Raw genomic sequence first — 19,248 nt, forward strand, 5'->3', positions numbered from 1 at the left:
TCATAACATCCACAGTGTTCCCAAATGCTAGGATGAAAAAAGAATGTGCTTTGTCCTGCAGTATATCATGATGAATGAGGCTGACTGCATTCAAGCAGCAGCAGCAAACATCACATGTCAAAAGACAACACTTTCAAAGAGGGCCCCCTCTGCTGGAAGAAAGTTGGATTGCTGGCTGGAAAATAACCCCAGAGACACTTGGGCACCAAGATCAAAAGTTCTTGTGCCCATTTCCTCATATAAATGATCGTTTGAAGAAAAATTCTGCCAGGTACTCTTTACAGCTGAACTTGAAAAGTTGTAAATGTTACAAATAAATAAATCAATAACAGTGGTACTAAACCCAAAGCAAACATTTATTATATTACAGCTTACCAACTCTTAGAAATGATGGCTGTATTACTTTTTATTAAGGCTTTTTTTCTTTTATTTTCACTTGGTGATCTACAACCTGATTTTCAAGAGAACAAGCTGTCCTACAGATGTATCAGTTAAGAATTTTAAAACAAAACATTTGCCACTGACAGAGGTGCTTACAATAATCAGCTTTTATTTATTCATGTAAACCTTTAACCCATGTACATATACAGCCACAACATCTAATGATTGGTAAGCTGCAATATATTACATTTTTGGTTTAATACTGCTTTAAAAAGGAGAAGTACAGCCAAAGCTCTTTTGGCTGTACTTCTCCTGTGGATCACAGGAGTGCAGTTCATTCTGCACTCCTGTGATCCCTTTTCAGCTGACAGTGGGCTGAAGCCCGCTGTCGGCTGACATCACTCAGGCGGTCCATGCTGGGGAAAGATCCCAACTTTAAAGTTGGGATCCACCCCAGAATCTGGATCAGTGATCTGCTGAGAGCCTGAGCCAGCCGCTCCCTCCCACTCCACAACCCAGCACTCCAGTGAGCATGGGAGGAGGGGGCTTCAGAGCAGACAGCAATGACTGACCGTAACCGCTCTCTGCTCACAACGGCTTCTCAAATTTAGAGCAGACAGGGGACATATGTAGCATCAGGCCAATCCTGCATCCATCTAGGTAAGTATGATTTAAAAAAAAAAAAATATCCCATAGTTCTCTTTTAAAGTGTTACTAAACCCACAACAGTAAAATCAGTCTGTATATGCAGTAAAGCATGCATGTTATACTCACTGAGGAACCTAAGGGGTTAATCCTCTGCACTGTGTAAGAAGGATGTTTGATTCTGTCTACTCTGATCCTCCCCTTCTACTGTCCCCAATCCATCTCTTGATTGATCAGAGACTTGAGGACGAGCTGCACATGCTCAGTTTGGTGTGTATTGCTAAAGTGTTTTTTGTTTTTTTTTCTTGGGAAAGTGCATCTGATCAGCACAGGGCCAATCAGCACTGTCTCGACAGAGGGTCAGGGATTATGCAGCCTCATAGGACAATCAGAAGAGCATGAAAACTCCTTCTACAAGCTTTAATCAGTGCTCTGCTGGACACTGACAGAAGTCACAAGACTGCTCCAAATGCTGATGAGAAAAGGTAATAAGCAGTTTATATTTACTACAGTTACTGGACGTCTAGCCACCGCTGGTGGCCATCCTGAATTTTATATGGTCAGTGTCTCTTTTCTTTTATTCTTGATTTGTCTTGCACATGTCTTGATGAAATAAAGTCTTCTACAATATCACACTATGTGGTCCTTATTGGGCTCTCTTTATTATTGTGAGCCTCCATTCGCAGAATCTGCCTTTACAGGGACCCCTGACGGTGATGCGCATCAAGGTTATCTGAGCACCGTATCCAGACGTGACCAGAAGGTGTATAAGATCCTGACCCTATTTGGAAGCAGATGATCTGTGTTATACCTGATGAGACAGGCTAATCTCATATGCGTGTATATACACACTTCTGGTGAGTGCGCAATTTATTTATTTATCATCTGCCACCCCGGATTACTTCTCCACGCAACATCATTAGGATCATATCAGATCCTCACGTGGGCTGTGTTCAATTGGGACATTTTATTCACATTATATCCACTTTGTTCACCACTAGGTGACATATGACTTTTCACAGTATTTTGGATTTTATAAGTCTTATTGCTTTATATGCTGCATAATATGTTCTAGTGCTGCACCTGATACTTACATATATTTACTAAAATAATTGCGTTTCCATGTTGTGTGTACTGTGGGAGACCGTATATAGTGAATGCAGGGTCCGGGGTTTAGTAACACTAAATAAAAGTTAGGAATCAGGTCTAAAACCAAGGCTGTCAAACCTACGTAACATTACCCACTGGCAAAGCTCAGAAATTCTGTGTCACTTAGGGCTTGTTCACGCTATATGCAGTGACCTGTGTTTTCTGCAGTGGAATAATGCAGGTCCCCACGAGGAGAAACAACCAGTTTTTGAGTGCCCTGTTAACACTGCCAAGCTGGTGTAATATGCAGTGCCGCACACTGGATGGCAATGCATGTCACCACACTGCAGTTGTGCGGAGACAATACTGAATTGTTATTGTCACGTGACACTTCAAATAAAGTTAAAAGAAAAATAGTAAATGCACATCGCACTGCTGCCTGCTGGAGCTCACACTAACAGCTGCCTGCATGGCACAATGCTGCGTTTTACTCCGCGGATTACTGTGAACCTAGCCTTACTGTGCAGGAGAACGGTAGGAAGGGAAATCTCAACAGAGACAAAGCAAAAAAAAAAAGTTCTAACCCATATGAGAACACATTTTGGAAAGAGATTTGCTCTAAATAGAAAATGCAGGAGAACCATAAAAATATAATATGGCATTTTTTCTTTTTTAAACAGATACCAGTGACGCACATCTAAAATACACTTTCTAAACCCGTCACTTTTTCTATTGCAGGAAATATGGAGAAGCTCATACATCCATACCCAGAAGCATGGGGTATATCTGAGGGCTCCAACATAGTTGCAGAGGAGTATGGGCAGCACAGTGGCTAAATGGTTAGCACTTCCACCTGGCAGTACTAGGGTCATTGGTTCGAACCCCAACCACGGCACCACCTGCCTGGAGTTTGCATGTTCTCCCTGTGCCTGCGTGGGTTTCCTCCAGGTACTCCGGTTTCCTCCAACACTCCAAAGACATGTTGGTAGGTTAATTGGCTCCTATCTAAATTAGCCCTAGTATGTGTATGTATGAATGTAATTTAGGGACCTTAGATTGTACACCCCTTGAGGGTTAGGGACTGATGTGAATGTACAATATATATATATATATATATATATAAAGCGCTGCGTAAATTGATGGCGCTATATAAGTACCTGAAATAAATAAAATAATGGTGAATGGAAATAACCATGGGCTGGGCTTTTAACAGAATGCTGAACTTGCTTTTTCTTGTAGTGAAAACCCAGGACACCCATCCTTAACAAGTCATTACTGAAGTGTGACCTCACCTGGCAGGAGCGGAATTGGTTAACAAGCAGTGTACACCTCTGAGGGTCCTTCCGCCCATCCAGGCTGTCCAGTTCTGCAGCCACCTGGTTCAGCTCTTCATCTGCATAGTAGAATTGGGCGAGAAGCTGCGGGTCCGACCTCTGGAAAAGGAAAAAAATATAGGATATAAGATCAATATTACCATACACATGGAGTGCAGGAATCTGTCAGAAAACAATACAATCACATGAGGTACGTCAGGTAGACGTTGAGCTGTCTACTAGTTGCAGGACAGTAAAGGTGAACTATACAACGTGAAGAATTCCAGGTATGGATATTTTATACGTAGTTACATCCAGCTTGGAACAAACTAACTTATTCCATACCTGGAGCTGCAAATCACTGCAATAGACCCTGCTGCTTCAGTGATCTCTACACGCTTCTGGCTCATATGCCGAGCAGCTGCCCTGCTGTATACTGAACATAGGAAGTCGACCGTTCGGAACCAGTGCCATTCAGGTAATGCTTTGCATCTTCTGAATGACTGCAAAGCATTCTTTGATTGGATGAAGTGGAGAGCGTGACATCACCACCCTGACTCTCCAGCTCGTCCAGACACAGAACACTTTACATTCATTCAGAAAATGCAAAGAACGGTGCTGGTTCTGACCGGTCAACCTCATGTGTTCAGTATTCAGCAGGGCCGTCACTCGGCATAGGACTGGGAAGCAAGTGGAGCTCACTGGGCCATATACACTCACCGGTCACTTTATTAGGTACACCTGTTCAATTGCTTGGTAAAATAAATTGCTAAGCAGCCAATCGCATGGAACCATTTAGACATGGTAAAGACAACTGGAAGTTCAAACCGAGCATCAGAACGGGGAAGAAAGGGGATTTAAGTGACATTGACGTTGCATGGTTGTTGGTGCCAGATGGGCTGGTCTGAGTATTTGAAAAACTGCTGATCTACTGGGATTTTCACGCACAACCATCTCTAGGGTTTTACAGAGAATGGTCTGAAAAGGAGAAAATATCCAGTGAGTGGCAGTTGTGTGGACAAAAATGCCTTGTTGATGTCAGAGGAGAATGTGTAGACTGGTTTGAGATGATAGAAAGACAACAGTCATTTAAATAACCGCTCATTACAACAAAGGTATGCAGAATACCATTTCTGGGATCAACGGTTCAGGCTGGTGATGGTGTAATGGGTGGGGGGGGGGGGATATTTTCTTGGCACAAGCAAGGTGTACCTAATAAAGTGGCCGGTGAGCGTATATATGGAAATAAACAACTTCTATCAAGTGCACATGTAGGTTCTTTACAGACGTGAAAGCTTTTAAAACTGGTGCCACGTAGGAGATCCCAAAATACATGTTTTGTCATTAAACATTTGCACAAGCTGCACATCAACAATTACAAGAAACAAGCAAGAGCGCCATAGAATGTTAGTAGACCCCACAGACTACACAACAAGACTTTCCAAGAAACCCCCCCCCACCCCCCAATTATTGTCAGGGATTCCGTCACCTGGTACCCCATGACCAAATATTAAAACTGCAATATTTAACAATCACAGAGCACAGTGGCCAAAACAATGTTCGCTCAATGCAGACCATCCATTTAGAGATGTTTTAGTTGGATATTGGAGGCTTAAATTGGTTGTAAACCCTTACCAAAAATGCTCTTGTATTTGACAATTAAAATGACAGAGGATCAGGGTTAGTACACCCGGGGCTGACATCTAGGCCCTTTTTACAGGCTGGGCCTAGAGTCCAGAGTCCTCCATTTGAAATATCAAATGCAGGGCAAATACATTATTTGTGTTTTCAGGTGCATTTGACTAACTGCCAAAGGTTTATAATAATAAAATACATTGAAAACAGCATTTCAGGCAGTCAAGTAAATAATTGAAATACACATGTGTATATATTTCCAGCAAAATGCTTGTACTTGACAACAACCTCCTCGATCCACTACAGTCTGGCTTCCTTCCCCTACACTCCACCGAAACCGCCCTACTCAAAATCACTAATGACCTGCTAACTGCCAAAGCTAATGGCCACTACTCAGTCCTCTTACTCCTCGACCTTTCCGCGGCCTTCGACACAGTTGACCACCCCCTCCTCAATAAACTACACTCCCTCGGCATCAGAGACTCCACTCTCTCCTGGCTCTCCTCCTATCTATCCCAATGCTCCTTCAGCATTACCTATAACGCTACCACCTCCCCCTCTCTGTTGGGGTCTCCCAAGGCTCTGTCTTCAGGCCCCTTCTCTACTCCTTTTACACCTTCTCCCTCGGCAAACTGATACACTCCCACGGCTTCAACTACCATCTCTATGCCGATTACACGCAAATTTACCTCTCCACCCCTCGCCTCACCCCTTCAGTCTCCGCCTGTATCACCCACCTACTGAACGACATATCAGACTGGATGTCGCTCCATTTCCTCAAATCGAACCTTTCCAAAATCGAGCTCCTGATTTTCCCCCCAGCGTGTGCCCCCCCCCCCCCCCACCCTCTCCATCATGACCAACAACGCCACCATCACTCCCACCCCGCAAGCCAAAGTCCTAGGTGTCACTCTAGACTCAAACCTGTCCTTCCAACCCCATTTCCAATCGTTGGCAAACTCATGCAAGCTCCACCTCCGCAACATCTCCAAAATACGTACGTTCCTAACCCCAGACACTACTAAACAACTCGTTCACTCCCTTATTATCTCACGTCTGGACTACGGCAACTCCCTTCTCACCGGCCTACCTCATCGCAGGCTATCCCCACTTCAGTCTATCCTGAGCTCAGCGGCCAGACTCATCCACCTTACCAACCACTCCTCTTCTGCCACCCCCCTGTCATTCCCCCCCACTGGCTCCCGATTGCCCAACACAATAAATTCAAACTACTAACACAGACATACAAAGCCATTCACAATGCTGCCCCAAACTACCTCACCGACCTGATACACAAATACCACCCTACTCGTAATCTTCGCTCCTCACAAGACCTCCTACTTTCTAGCTCCCTTGTCTCCACCTCCCACACCCGACTGCAGGACTTCTCCAGGACTTCCCCCATCCTCTGGAACTCACCACCCCAATCCATCAGAGTGTCACCTACCCTCCTCACCTTTAGGCGCACCCTGAAAACCCATCTCTTCAGGGAAGCCTACCCCGCCGTCACCTAACAGCCGATCTCCTCCACTCCTCCTACCACTCCATCCCCCACAGCCACTTCCTCCTGTACCACTATCCCCTCCCTCCTAGATTGTAAGCTAGAAAGAGTAGGGCCCTCGAACCCCTCGCGTATAGTTTTGTTACTGTTATGTCTCATGTTCTGTCCCCCACTATGATGTACAGCGCTGAGCAAACCTTTTAGCGCTATATAAATACTGAATAATAATAATAATACTTCTGTTCTGATAGTCTTGAGATCCAGGAACCCTTTCAGACAACATAGCAAGGCCAGTAACCTCACTTTTCCGTACTGCAGTTTAAGTGGTTGTAAACCCTTCCATATGCCCAGTGAAGTGATGGGCCTCATGTGATACACAGTGATGAAACAAATCGTCTTATATAGGTTGCACCTGTTTATATGCAGCCATCTCTGCTCTATAGCCATCCAAAGTGCTGAATTATAAAGCTTGCCAGAGAGTTCAGAAAAAAGGGGACAGAGAGCTGAAGTTACACTCTGCAGAGCTCAGTAAGGTGAGTTCTGAGAGCGGATTGGAGGAAAGAGACAAACCCCTCTCCATACAGCACACAAGAAGAGAGTGGAGGCTGTCACACAGGAAGAGAGTGGAGGCTGTCAAACTGCTGAAGGTCCTGCCCGTCATAATTTTCTCTTGGTGTCAGGAAATTTTGTCAGAAGTGATTCCTGCTGACAGCAGAGGAACAAAGCAGTAGATAGAAATGACACTTACTGTTAATTGAGACAAGTTTACACTATAGAGGGATATGCTTTGTTCATATTTCATGTCTGAGGTTAACATCCACTTTATCCCACCTGACATTTTCTTATCTCCTTAGGGGACTCCCAGTTTCCAGGTCTGCACACTTGGTTTAGCCATTGTAAGGAGTTCCTCTCTCTCCCTTCTGGATTTTATTCATTTGTTTTAGGTGGGCAGGAACACCCAAAACTGCCAGGTGGATAAGGACAAAGATAACTGCAAGAAACTCTTCCCAGTTCAAGTTCTAGACATCGAAGAAACCAGGAGCTGACTCAGTCAACCAGGCTGCACGTATAGCTAAAATATAAATTTTATTAAAGTATAACTAAAGGCAACATTTTTTTTTTAGCTTTGGACAGAGCAGAGGTGGATTCAAACGTTTGTCATTTTTGTTGCTGTGCAACTGTTAAGGACATTTATCCAGTTTTTTTGTCCTATTGACCATTATCATTGAAAGTGAACATAAAAGAAAATCCCACAAGTTCTGATGACCTGGGGGTCCCAAGGAATTCCTTGAATTTGCAGGGATTTCCTCTCACTTACGGTTTGGCTATGGGACAGCAAGTGAAGGGAAATCTCAGCAATGGGATACAGATGGCGCAAAAAAAAAAAAACTGACATGGGGTATATCCCTCTCTAACTCTATCCAAAAAAGAAAAGAAAAAAAAAAAGTTTTGCCTACAGTTCTACTTTATCTCTTGACCATTTAAAGAGACACTGTCACCTTGCCCTTGCACTGTGCAGCAACATTGTCCTCAAATGGGCAGATCAACTTATACAGAGCTGTGAAAAAGTATTTGCCCCCTTCCAGATTTGGTTTTTTTTTTTTTTTTATTATATATTTGTCACACTCACATGATTCAGACCATCAAACAAATTTTAATCTTACACACATAACCCCAAAAACTTTCTAAACCTGCCTGGCCCTATGCGAGATGGTAATTTCCCTTTAAACCCCATGCTGCATGACCCTTTAGGTCTCAACCAGTTGGCCAGACATACTCCTGTGAGATTTTCTGGTACAGTACAGAATTCATGGTTCCATCAATTATGGCAAGTCCTCCAGGTTCTGAAGCTGCCCCCAGACCATCACCCTACCACCTTGTTTGATTGTTGGTATGATGTTCTTTTCATGAATTGTGGTGTTAGTTTTACGCCAGATGTAATGGGACATGCACTTTCCAAAAAGTTCAATTTTTGTCTCATCAGTCCAGAGTACTTGACTAAAAGTCTTGGAGATAATCAAGATGTTTTTAGGCAAATGTCAGACACGAGCCTTTGTGTTCTTTTGGTCAGCAGTGGCTTTCACCTTTGAACTCTCCCATGGATGCCATTTTTGCCTAGTCTCTTTCTTAATGTTGAATAATGAATACTGACCTTAACTGAGGCAAGTGAAGCCTGCAGTTCTTTAGAGGTTGTTCTGGCTTTTTTTATGACCTCCTGGATGAGTCGTAGTTGTGCTCTTGTAGTGATTTTGATAGGCTGGCCACTCCTAGGAGGGTTCACCACTGTTCTAACTTTTCTCCATTTGTGGATAATAACCTTCACGATAGTTCAATGGAGTCCCAAAGCCTTAGAAATGGCTTTGTAACCCTTTCTAGACTGATACATGTCAATTACTTTGTTTCTCATCGGTTTTTAAATTTCTTTAGATCGCAGCATGATGTGATTAAATTTAAGGGTGCTTCCCATTGTCAGACAGCTTCTATTTAGGGGATTTCTTGATTCAACAGGTCTGTCAGGAATCAAACAAAATGTGGGTAATCACAGATCATTCACGATTAACCGGGAGGGGGGGGGGAGGGGTTACGTTTTCACATAGAGCCAGGCAGGTTTGAACAGCTTTTTTCCCTTAATAAATTAAATCATCAGTTAAAAACTGCAATTTGCATTTACTCAGGTTATCTTTGTAGAATATTAAAATTTGTCTGATGGTCTGAATCATTTAAGTGTAACAAATATGCAAAAAAAAAAAAAATTAGGAGGTGGCAAATACCTTTCTACAGCACTTCACTTCCCCTTACTTGTGCTCCCTCATGACTCCTTGCTCTTTAGCAGTCAGTGGGAATACCAAACACTTCTGGGTTTGAGGGAATCTGTAACCTGCTCCCTTGTGATACTGTGCTGGACCCAGCAGCCAGTCACTAGGCCAAAGCACTGTCATATGACCGACTGAACGGAACTAAGTAGCATGGAGCAGTCATGAAACACAGGTAATGAGAGTCCAAGAAATGCCCATTACAGAGAAACTGTCATTTGGCCTTCATGAGATATTCGTGTATCTTTAAAGTGAACCTGTGCCCAAACCAGCTTTTTTTCAACCAAGTACTGTGGAAATCTAGGGGTTCCTCCAGAGGTTGCCAGGGATTTTATGAACAAAAGAAAATTTGTTTGAGTATCCACTGACATCAGTGAATGTTTTTTTAGCAGTCTATAAAGGGAGGCAAACTGCCCACTGATCACCAATCTAAGGGGGATCCTTCCCAAACTGACCAAGAATACAAGTGGTTCCCTCTCCCAAATCCCTCCTAATATATGGGACCACTAGACTAATGTAAGCAGGCACTACAACTTTCATGGTCTACGTTTCTTTTCTGGACACTATTTATTTGTGATTATTCGTAAAAAAATAATTTTATGTTTAAGAGGAGAAGTGTTAAAAAAAAAAATAACTGGCACCGGTTATCAAATAGACTAGGTGTGCCACAATCGTGATTTTTATTTATTAATATAACTACAACTTACTCAACACTGTTAGGGGCTACTGAGACTTAAAAATTACTTAAAAGGGTTCCTATGTGTTACAAAGGTTTAAAATGAAAGCTCAGTAAAAAACAAAAAATTATACTTAAATCTCTTCCCACCCTCATTCTAAACCTATTCTATCTACCCTGTGAAAGGGCTGAAGTCTATAATCACCCAATCGAAGGGAGCTCCAGTCCGGTGACATGATCGAGTTGGTGTTACCTTTACGGTACTGTTCACTAGTAGTTCAAAAAGAAAATCAATCCAACTAAGTTGGAGGTGGCTTACAAAGTATTGTTTTGCTGGTGCTGGGTCCCGACTCAGTGGGCCCAGGCGAACCCTGCCTGCAGTGATCGATGCTTTCGGGGTAGTGGTCATCGTGGAGACGTTTTACATATATTGTGGTCATGCCCGAAACGTTTTTGGTCTCGTGTATTTAGCCTCCTTTTCACCTTGTTCCATCTCTCCATATGCCAGGATACTTGGTACGCCTTGCTTCATTGTCCCATATCGGGCCTGTTGGCTCACCAGAAGAAGTTTGCTTCCTATTTGTTTTTGTCGGCCACCAGAACAATTGCTCAGGCATGGAAGAGCCCGTCTGTCCCTCTTCAAGGGGTGAGCGTATGACCACTCCGATGCTCAATGAACAGATGTCGAGTATCTGTAATGAATCCCAATGGAAATTTTTGAAAATATGTGAGCCGTGGTTGACATATACTCTTCCCATGCTCCCCTCGGCTAGTCTGGGGTTGTGCTGTTGTTCGGTATTGGCGTTCCTGGACCCCTACTCCTGGTCTTGTTTTCTTCTTCCTTTTCTACTCCTCTTTCCTTCTTATATTTGTTTGTCTTTTGTGAGGCTGTGGATAGCTGCCTTTGAGCTACTGTCAGTGTTATATCACTGTTTTTGTAATGTACCATTGATGGCCCCTGCGTGGGCGCACCTTTTGCTCTGTTGGTGTTAGAGCACTGTTTTCTCTACTTTTTATGTGCAATTGATAGCTCCTGCGTGGGCGTGTCTTGTTGCTTACGTTTTCTTGAATTGTTTACAAATTAATAAAAACCATTGAAATACAAAAAGAAAATCAATCACACATGACAGTTTACAGAAATGGAAGCTGTCATTTAGCAGAGCAGAAGTTGATGCATGAGAAGTTTATAGATCATAATGAATCTTTTGGAAAGTACAACAGGTCCTATGTATACAAAATGTGTTATTTTCAAACTTAGTAGCTACCAATGATATATTTTTAGGAGTTGTTCTTAATAAAAAAAAAAGTACAAAAAAAAAAAAAAAAAGTCTGTAAATCCTTACATGCTACGTGAAGGGGCTTTTTAAATCCTCTGAATGGGTCATAGTTAAACCACCCGAGATGTAAATCAGGTTTGTGCGGCATCCTATAGCACCATCTGCACAGACAAGCCTGTAATTAGAGCTGAACAAGGAAGATGTGTCCGACCCAATTAATATTGAGTCACAATGAGGTAGGAGGTCTTTGCAAGCGCTGAACGCAGTGTACACAATACAACAGGAAGATTCTTGGTGAAAACGAGATCTCTTTTCCCAGGATTTATGACGGCTGCAACACAGCCCATTACAAGAAGGCCAAATGCACACTGCATTCGTTAGACGCCTTTTCTCTTTACAGGAGAAAAACAGCAAAAATATGCAATAAAAAGGCACATTTTTTTTACATGTGTGCTCACATGTTTGGCTTTAATGCATTCTATTCCATTTATAGAATAATAATTTATTATGGCCATTAAAACATTTTTTTTGCCTCTAAACTCCTGTAAACGCCTATGTGTGCATGGACACAGGTTAACACGGAGGGGCATTTCCAGGCAGAAAAAAAAACAAACTGTAAAACAGGAAAATGTAGAACTCATTGTTGATTGAAGATTTATGTTCCAAAGCAGTCATCTTCATCCCCCCTTTACTACTTAATTAGGAACAAGCATGTGCAGGTCATATGTCAAAACTTGACTAAATGCATACTTGTTCCAAGACAAGGATAGCCACTCGGGACCCTGCATCTTGAAAACAAGACAGCAACGGCAGCTCTCAGATTTTATTCCCAATATTCAGATGCCACCATTATGGACTTAATTGACACTAAACACTGGTTAAAAGAATTCTATTTGAGTTCAGTATATATTCTTAAAGCTGAACTGTACCCAAAAGGGTAAACTCCGCTTTTCCTCCCCTCCTGTATTTGGAATTTTTTCACCGTGGCAATCTGAGTGGAAGTTTTCCCCCCTCTTTCCCCTGCAGCCTTTTGGGACACATCACAGGTTCCAGGAGACTGCGGGAGCATTCACAGGGTGCAGCTGAACAGAGTCGGCTGCCTGGGTCTAAAACCAGGGCAAAGAGTTGGGTCGGGTGAGGACATCGCTGGATCCTGGGAAGTGTGAGGGATTTTTTTTTTTTTTTTTTTTTTAAAGTAAGCAGCTACAGCATTTGTATCTGCAATCGGTTAAATTTTTGTTTATTGGGTAAAGATCCTCTTTAACCTAAAAAAGAAAAAAAAAAAAAGTCTCTTCTATTGTTCTCAGCCTCCCCCAAATTACACACTGCTGTTATTTTCTGCGGTGATCTGACTTCCTGTAAGAGAGTGGCTACTTTTGCTCTTCATTGCACCACTGTATGTAGGACCGTAGCCACCCTACTTTTTTTTGTAAACCCTAAAAGATGTTTATCTGAGTAAATAGATACGAAACATGTGACGGCGACAAAACAATGTAAATTTTGCTATTCATAGGTGACGCTTTGAAAGTCTTTACAGGTTACCACTTTAGATTTACAGAGGGGGCCTAGTGCTAGAATTACTGCCCATGATCTGACGATCTCACATGTGTGGGCCTGACATTTGTGTTTGTCTTTTGCGTGTGAGCACAGGGGGACTTTACTTTTTTTAATTATTCATTTTTATAAATTTTTTTCCACTGCCAGTTTAAATTTTAATTTTGAATCACTTTTATTGCTGTCACAAGGTGACATAAAAACATCCCCTGTGACAGCAACAGGCAAGTGGCAGGTATTTTTATGGAGGGATCTGAGGTCTCTGAGTCCCCAAATCCCTTCTCTGCTTGTGAAAACATTCCAAACACCAAGATCGGTGTTTTTGAATGTTTTCAGATTTTTATAAATAGTACAGAACATTTCAGAGTAAACCGGAAGCGATGTCAGGTCATCACTTCCAGTTTACAATAAAGGAGCGTGGATCAAAGACGATTCCCAATGGGACAGGAGATGGGGGGGTGTTAAGTGAACCTGTTGGGCAAAGCATTATTCTTCCCACTGATGACACCAAGGATAGGGTACTCTTTCTCTCACTGATGAAAACAATGCGGCTTTCTTCCTTCCACTGACACCAACGACGGTTCACTGTTTGTCCTACTTATACAAGGCACTATTCCTCAAACTGACACCATGCTTTGCAGTTTCTTTACTACTGTTTCCTTTCAATTTCTAAGGACTACATATACCAGGTTACCTTGCTGCCTGCAAGCAGTGATTCCTGTACTGACTCCGCCTCCTGAAACTCCTCCTCTCATCACCAATGTAGATCAGAAGGCAGGCTCTGTGAAATGTGTGATACAGCAGTGACTAATCACAGGACATAGTGACTACGTGTAACGGAATTCAAGGAAGGAAATGTGTGGGGATCTTCACAAACGTCAAGGTCACCCAGATTAATAGGAGTAGGCAACAAACGATTGAAATGCAATGTGAAAATGAACATATAATTTTAACATTTGTGACCATAGATATGCTCTAAGCTCTACTCACTTTATATATGGCAACTGTAGCGTGTTTGTTTTGAATGGTAGTTGGCAGTATTACACCCAATTCCCACACAATGCTTTTAGATAATCATGGACTATTTCAAGATGGAGCCCTCAGCAATCAGTAAGAGTTTTATATTGGGTCTTCCTAGTGCAGAACAGTAGAGAATTTGTGTCCACAACATTTTCCCAGGGTGTTATTCACTGGACTACCAAACAGATTTGGTCCCTTTTTAAAAGGAGGGATTGTCAAATTATATGTAGCACCATCGTTCCACTTGGATGAGGCTCATTATGCCTTCAATGGATTAAACAAATCTTAATATGATGCCATAGCCTTCTGTCCTCCTAGTTTGGTTGCCATATCTCTGGCCTATGGGTCCTAACATTGGTCGTCAGAGGGAATTTTTTTCGATGGTGACAACACCCTGTACACACCCACCATACTCTTGAAGTGGATATATTCCAGAAAATGCGTTGAGAACACCTGCTCTTTGCTGTATACTAGTTTTTGTTTTAGCACGTTTTAATGTAAAAAGTCAAAATACAGAATTAGACATTGCAGTACAAAATATTTACAATTTGAATTGTGTGCATGTGTTGGAAAACAAAGCTATAAACCAATGACATAACGAGTCATGTCTCAATTTGTACATATAAGAAAACAATGTGACCATATAAAAAGTATTTTACTTAATGTGGCTAGTCTCCTACAAACATGTTCTCCTATAGTCGTACTTTTAATGATCATTACTGATCGCGAGTGAGATTAGAAGTGCACCAAACATCCCACACCTTGTTGTATTTCCTAGGGCACCCCCTATGTTCATACAGGACTGTCATATATGGCAGAACTTGGTTAACGGCATGGAGCCATTGGGAAATAGATGGCAGGGAGGGCTGCATCCATTTTTTGGCAATTTGCTTGCGGGTTATTAGTAGCTTTAGTTATGGAATCTTTACTTTTCTTTTCTTAAAGACATGTTATAGAATTTATCCCAGTGGTCTCCAAATTGCGGACTAAGGGCAGACTGTGGCCCTTTGCTTGCCTTTATCCAGCCCTTGGGGCACTATTTCTCCCACTGACACCAACAATGTGGCTTTCTTCCTTCCACTGTCACCAACGATAGGGTGCTATTTCTCCCACTGATACAAGGCACTATTCCTCAAAATGACACCAGCAATTTGGCACTCTTCCTCCCACAGACAGCAGCGATGGGGCTCTACTCCACCCGTTGATACCAACAATGGGGCACTATCCCTCCCACTAATACCATTAATGGGGCATTGGTTACATCCACTGACACCGGGCATTGGTTACATCCACTGACACCAGGGAATTTTCTACTTCCACCATCTGGCCCCCCTAAAATCTGAAGGATAGTATACTAGCCCTTTCAAAGATTTGGAGAGCCCTGACATATGCTATGGAGGTACTGGACCAGGGGGTGACTATATACAGGTGTTTGTATCAACATTTGTAATCTGGTTTTCTTCTAACAAATTTTTAACAATCTGTGGAATAAACTGATGTTTTTATACATTTTGTTGGTTCCGTGGATTCCTAAAAAAGCTAGTTTATCTTGGCTTTCCAGAAAAAAAACCATAGCAGGAATTAACTAAATTCAGTGATTAGAACATCCTTATTTTTCAAATAATGCCTGATTTGTCCTCCAATTGATTTGTTTTATTTTCCCATATCAATATTTTGTTTCAACATCCATTTTCCTTTACCGTCCAGCAGCATTGTTCTGCTTTCTAGTTGTCTGTGAATTTCCAAAGACATAAGTGGGTTAATAGTAACCCGGTCTGCTCCTAAAGATTAATCAATGTAACTGACTTCAATAGATTCCCGACATGGCCGGATTTAGCGTTTGTGAACCTGAGCACATTAGTCTCTGTGGAGAGCGCCTAGGCCGTGTATCAAGAGCTTCGATTTCCTGTGCTCTCCCCCTCAAAAAATATTTTGCATGATGTGCTCTTCCACAGCCCAGGTTTATTTATCTGTTGTTCTGCCTAGATGCCATAGCACAGCCATAAATGTGATTTATGCCCCGAGAAACAATATACCAACTCCCTATTGCCTCTCATTCCTGCAATAAAATTAGGACTTGCAGTCCTTGTCCTTTCAGCTGGAGATGGAATGCAGCTTCAGTGACCTAGAGGCATTCCAGAGGCAACCAAGGTTTGTACCCAGGAGAGGCTGCACATTAATCACATATAAGGAGGTTTAGGCCTTCCCCATTCATTTCAATAGGCTGCCCTAAGCAGGAGAAATACAGAAAATAAGTTCCTAAGGCTCGGTTGTGTGTAAGGCAGCCCAATGAGTTCAATGGGCTGCCCTATGAGAGAGAAATGCCTCCCAGACTCCTTTCCATAAATGTGCCACACTGAACCACATGGTGCTTCGCCACCATGCAGTCTGGTTCATGTCTTGCAGGTGCATTGGCGGGGAGGATTAAGGATTGGTGCTAATTATTGGCACCATAGTGTATCTGCTAAATGGCAGACGATCTTCTGCATGTCAAGAAAGCATGCAAATTTGCATGTGTGTTTGCAAGTACTTGGGAGTGCAATTATTAATAGCACCACTGCAAGTCTGCTAAATCGCATCACGTTTGTTTGCATTCGACAAAGCTTGTGACTGTGTGCGCACTTGCAGATGTTTGAGGCTGCTATTAACAATTAATGGCACCTCCATGGATCTGCTGAATGGTTGTATGTTTCTCTGTAGGACGATAACTTTGCACATGTTTGCAGGTGCTTGGGCGTGTCATTAAAAATTCCCTGCGTTCCTGCGTAGAATGCAGCCTGCATAAGTGTGAACCTAGGCTAAAAGGTGAGTGATTGTATTGCCCCGCATCTAATGATTGGCAAGCTGCAATACATTTCATATTTGGTTTTGGGTTTAATACTGTTTTAAAGTGACACACTGTTTAATTTACATTGTCCTTCCTATTCCTGTATGTGGATGGTGGCAGTAATATTTTAATTAAAAAAAATTAATTAACTAGAAAAAAAGTACCTTTTTCCTAAGCGATATAAAGCGGTCACATGATCCAGCTCTTTCTCAGCCTGTTTACAGGGAAACAGTAGCAGGAGGAGCTTACAGTCCTCTGCTGCTGGTCACATAGTCAAAATAATAATAATAATAAAAAAAACAGCTCTTGAAATAGAGTAAAAATAATATCAACAAACTGTTACAAATTGTCATCCAAATATATATTTGAAATCAAATATTTATTATTTAGGGGAAATAACATGGTGTGGGTGGATTTATGCCAGTCAGTGGCTGTGTCACGCTCCTTCAGTCTTAGAATAAGAGGGAGGTGAAGCCTCCATTAATCTACATGTAATATCCCGCCCACATTGTGTTTGGCTGGTTAGTAGGCATGAAGGGGGAGGGAGGGAGTGGGCTGTCATTTACCACTGTGTATACGCCCACATGTGTGACTCTATAGTCACATGGTCAGATGTGATAAGGTAGGCAATGATCAGTATTAAAACTCACTGGAAACTGAGCATGTGCAGAGATGCCACTACAGCTACAAAATCCCTACCTAAATTGGGGACATAAACAGAAGGTGGCGATAGAGAGCAGCAGGATCAACCAGATTTCTTTCAGAATACAGAAAATGAATCCCATAGTGACTGAGTGAGTATGAACAGCATGCAAAACAGCATTTGATGTTTTGATATTGATTTTTTTTTTATGATGTAGATTTAGTGACACGAAGGTTCCTTTAAAGACAAGAAATGAATGGCATTTTGTACTCTTTAAAAGCTCCATTTGAAATTTCCTTCAGTGTGCAGGACAACTGGGACTTAAAAGCAGAACTCAAAGGAAAAAAAATATCTAAAATATTCTGTGTAATACATAGCTCACCAAAATCACTGCAATTTCTTTAATCTTTACATTTCCATTCATGTTGGATCGTATGGCTCTTTTCAAGTGCTGCAATTATGAGCGCTGTGGCTCCCATGCACAGAAGCTTTACTATCATTTTTCTTCCCCTTCTCTCCCCTTGTACAATCACAGAACTCCTTGTTTTTTCTGAATGGATCATTGCTGCTGAAATCCGAGATGTCTATGGCCAGTCTGAAGTTTTTTATTTACTTACGTTAGGACTTCTTTGTTTTCTGAGCAGTCATTGGCAAATGTAATAAACACACTCCAGTAATAAGATCAAGTGATGGCTGATCTCTGCCTCCAATTACATCACCAATCTTGTCTCCAAATATCACCAAAACTGTGTTCTCTGCTCCTCGCATGACCTCCTGCTCTCTAGCTCCCTTGTATCCTCCTCTTATGCTCGTCTCCAGGACTTATCCAGAGCCTCCCCCATCCTCTGGAGCTCTCTACCCCAATCTATCAAACTATTGCCTACTCTTCTCACTTTTAGGCGATCTCTGAAAACCGATCACTTCAGGGAAGCCTATCCTGCCTTCAGCTAATAACAGAATCTTCTATTCCTCCTACCAGTCCATCCCCCACAGTTATTAGCTTTTGTACCACCAGCCTCTCCCTCTTAGATTGTAAGCTCCAAGGGGCAGAGCCCTGCTAACCCTCTTGTATTGAACTGTATTTTCTCCCTTTATATTGTAAAGCTCTGCGCAAACTGTTGGCGTTATATAAATCCTGTATAATAATAATACCATTGTCAACATTACATTGCCAAGACTACATGGCTGGCGGTGAATGCCCTGCCATTCAATGACTAGGCAAGCAGATGAACAGCACATGGCTTCACAACAACAACAGCAACAAATAATAGTATGCACCACACACCAACTACTGTCAACAAATATAACAGCCCGGATCTGTATCATCCATCACATGAGGTTAATATATAACCTGAGGAGATGACAGCAGTGATAAACGAGCCTAGTTATGTGTCAACAGGACATTACGGAGTGATCTGGAGGGCAGCACGATGAGTGATCCAATAACACACAGGTTAAAGGAATATAAAAGGGGCAAAAGGTAGACCAGTAGTCATTTCATGAATATGCTGCACTGTGTAAGGTAAACTGAAGTTTATATTATAAGTACATGACAGTCATACATAATCTGCATTTTATTTTTATTTTTAAAAATGGTCTATTTTGGTTTCAGTTTCAGCCAAATGCATCGTGAATTTTCAGTTTTGGTCCAAGGATTTTCATTTCGCTGCACCACCAGCAGCCGCAACATATGACAGGACGCTGTCACCAATCACTGTTCAGCTCATAATTTTTCCATCCAGCTCAGTCAATTTTTAAATCTACTTTAGCTGATAGTGCTGACAAGGTCACCCAAGGCCCGAATGTCAGCCATTTTGGCCAAAATTTGAGTTCCCTATGGCCAGCTGTAAAGTGTAAGCATAGAGGCTGCTGCT

At 42.1% G+C, this 19,248-nt stretch overlaps 1 protein-coding gene across 4 annotated transcripts in view; it reads right to left on the bottom strand.

Annotated features, from left to right (window-relative positions):
• Nucleotides 1–19,248, bottom strand: part of ZFYVE28 (zinc finger FYVE-type containing 28) — a 371,188-nt gene that overhangs the window by 181,316 nt on the left and 170,624 nt on the right. For all 4 annotated transcript variants that reach the window (XM_089691531.1, XM_089691530.1, XM_089691528.1 and 1 more), the window contains exon 2: nt 3,408–3,548. In XM_089691531.1, the coding sequence (XP_089547657.1) occupies nt 3,408–3,548 (141 nt within the window). The remainder of the gene's footprint in view (nt 1–3,407; nt 3,549–19,248) is intronic.

This window comes from Staurois parvus, unplaced genomic scaffold (genome assembly GCF_062004578.1).
Source record: "Staurois parvus isolate SC_StPar_1 unplaced genomic scaffold, SC_StPar_1.0 ptg000564l, whole genome shotgun sequence".
Lineage (NCBI taxonomy): Eukaryota > Metazoa > Chordata > Amphibia > Anura > Ranidae > Staurois > Staurois parvus.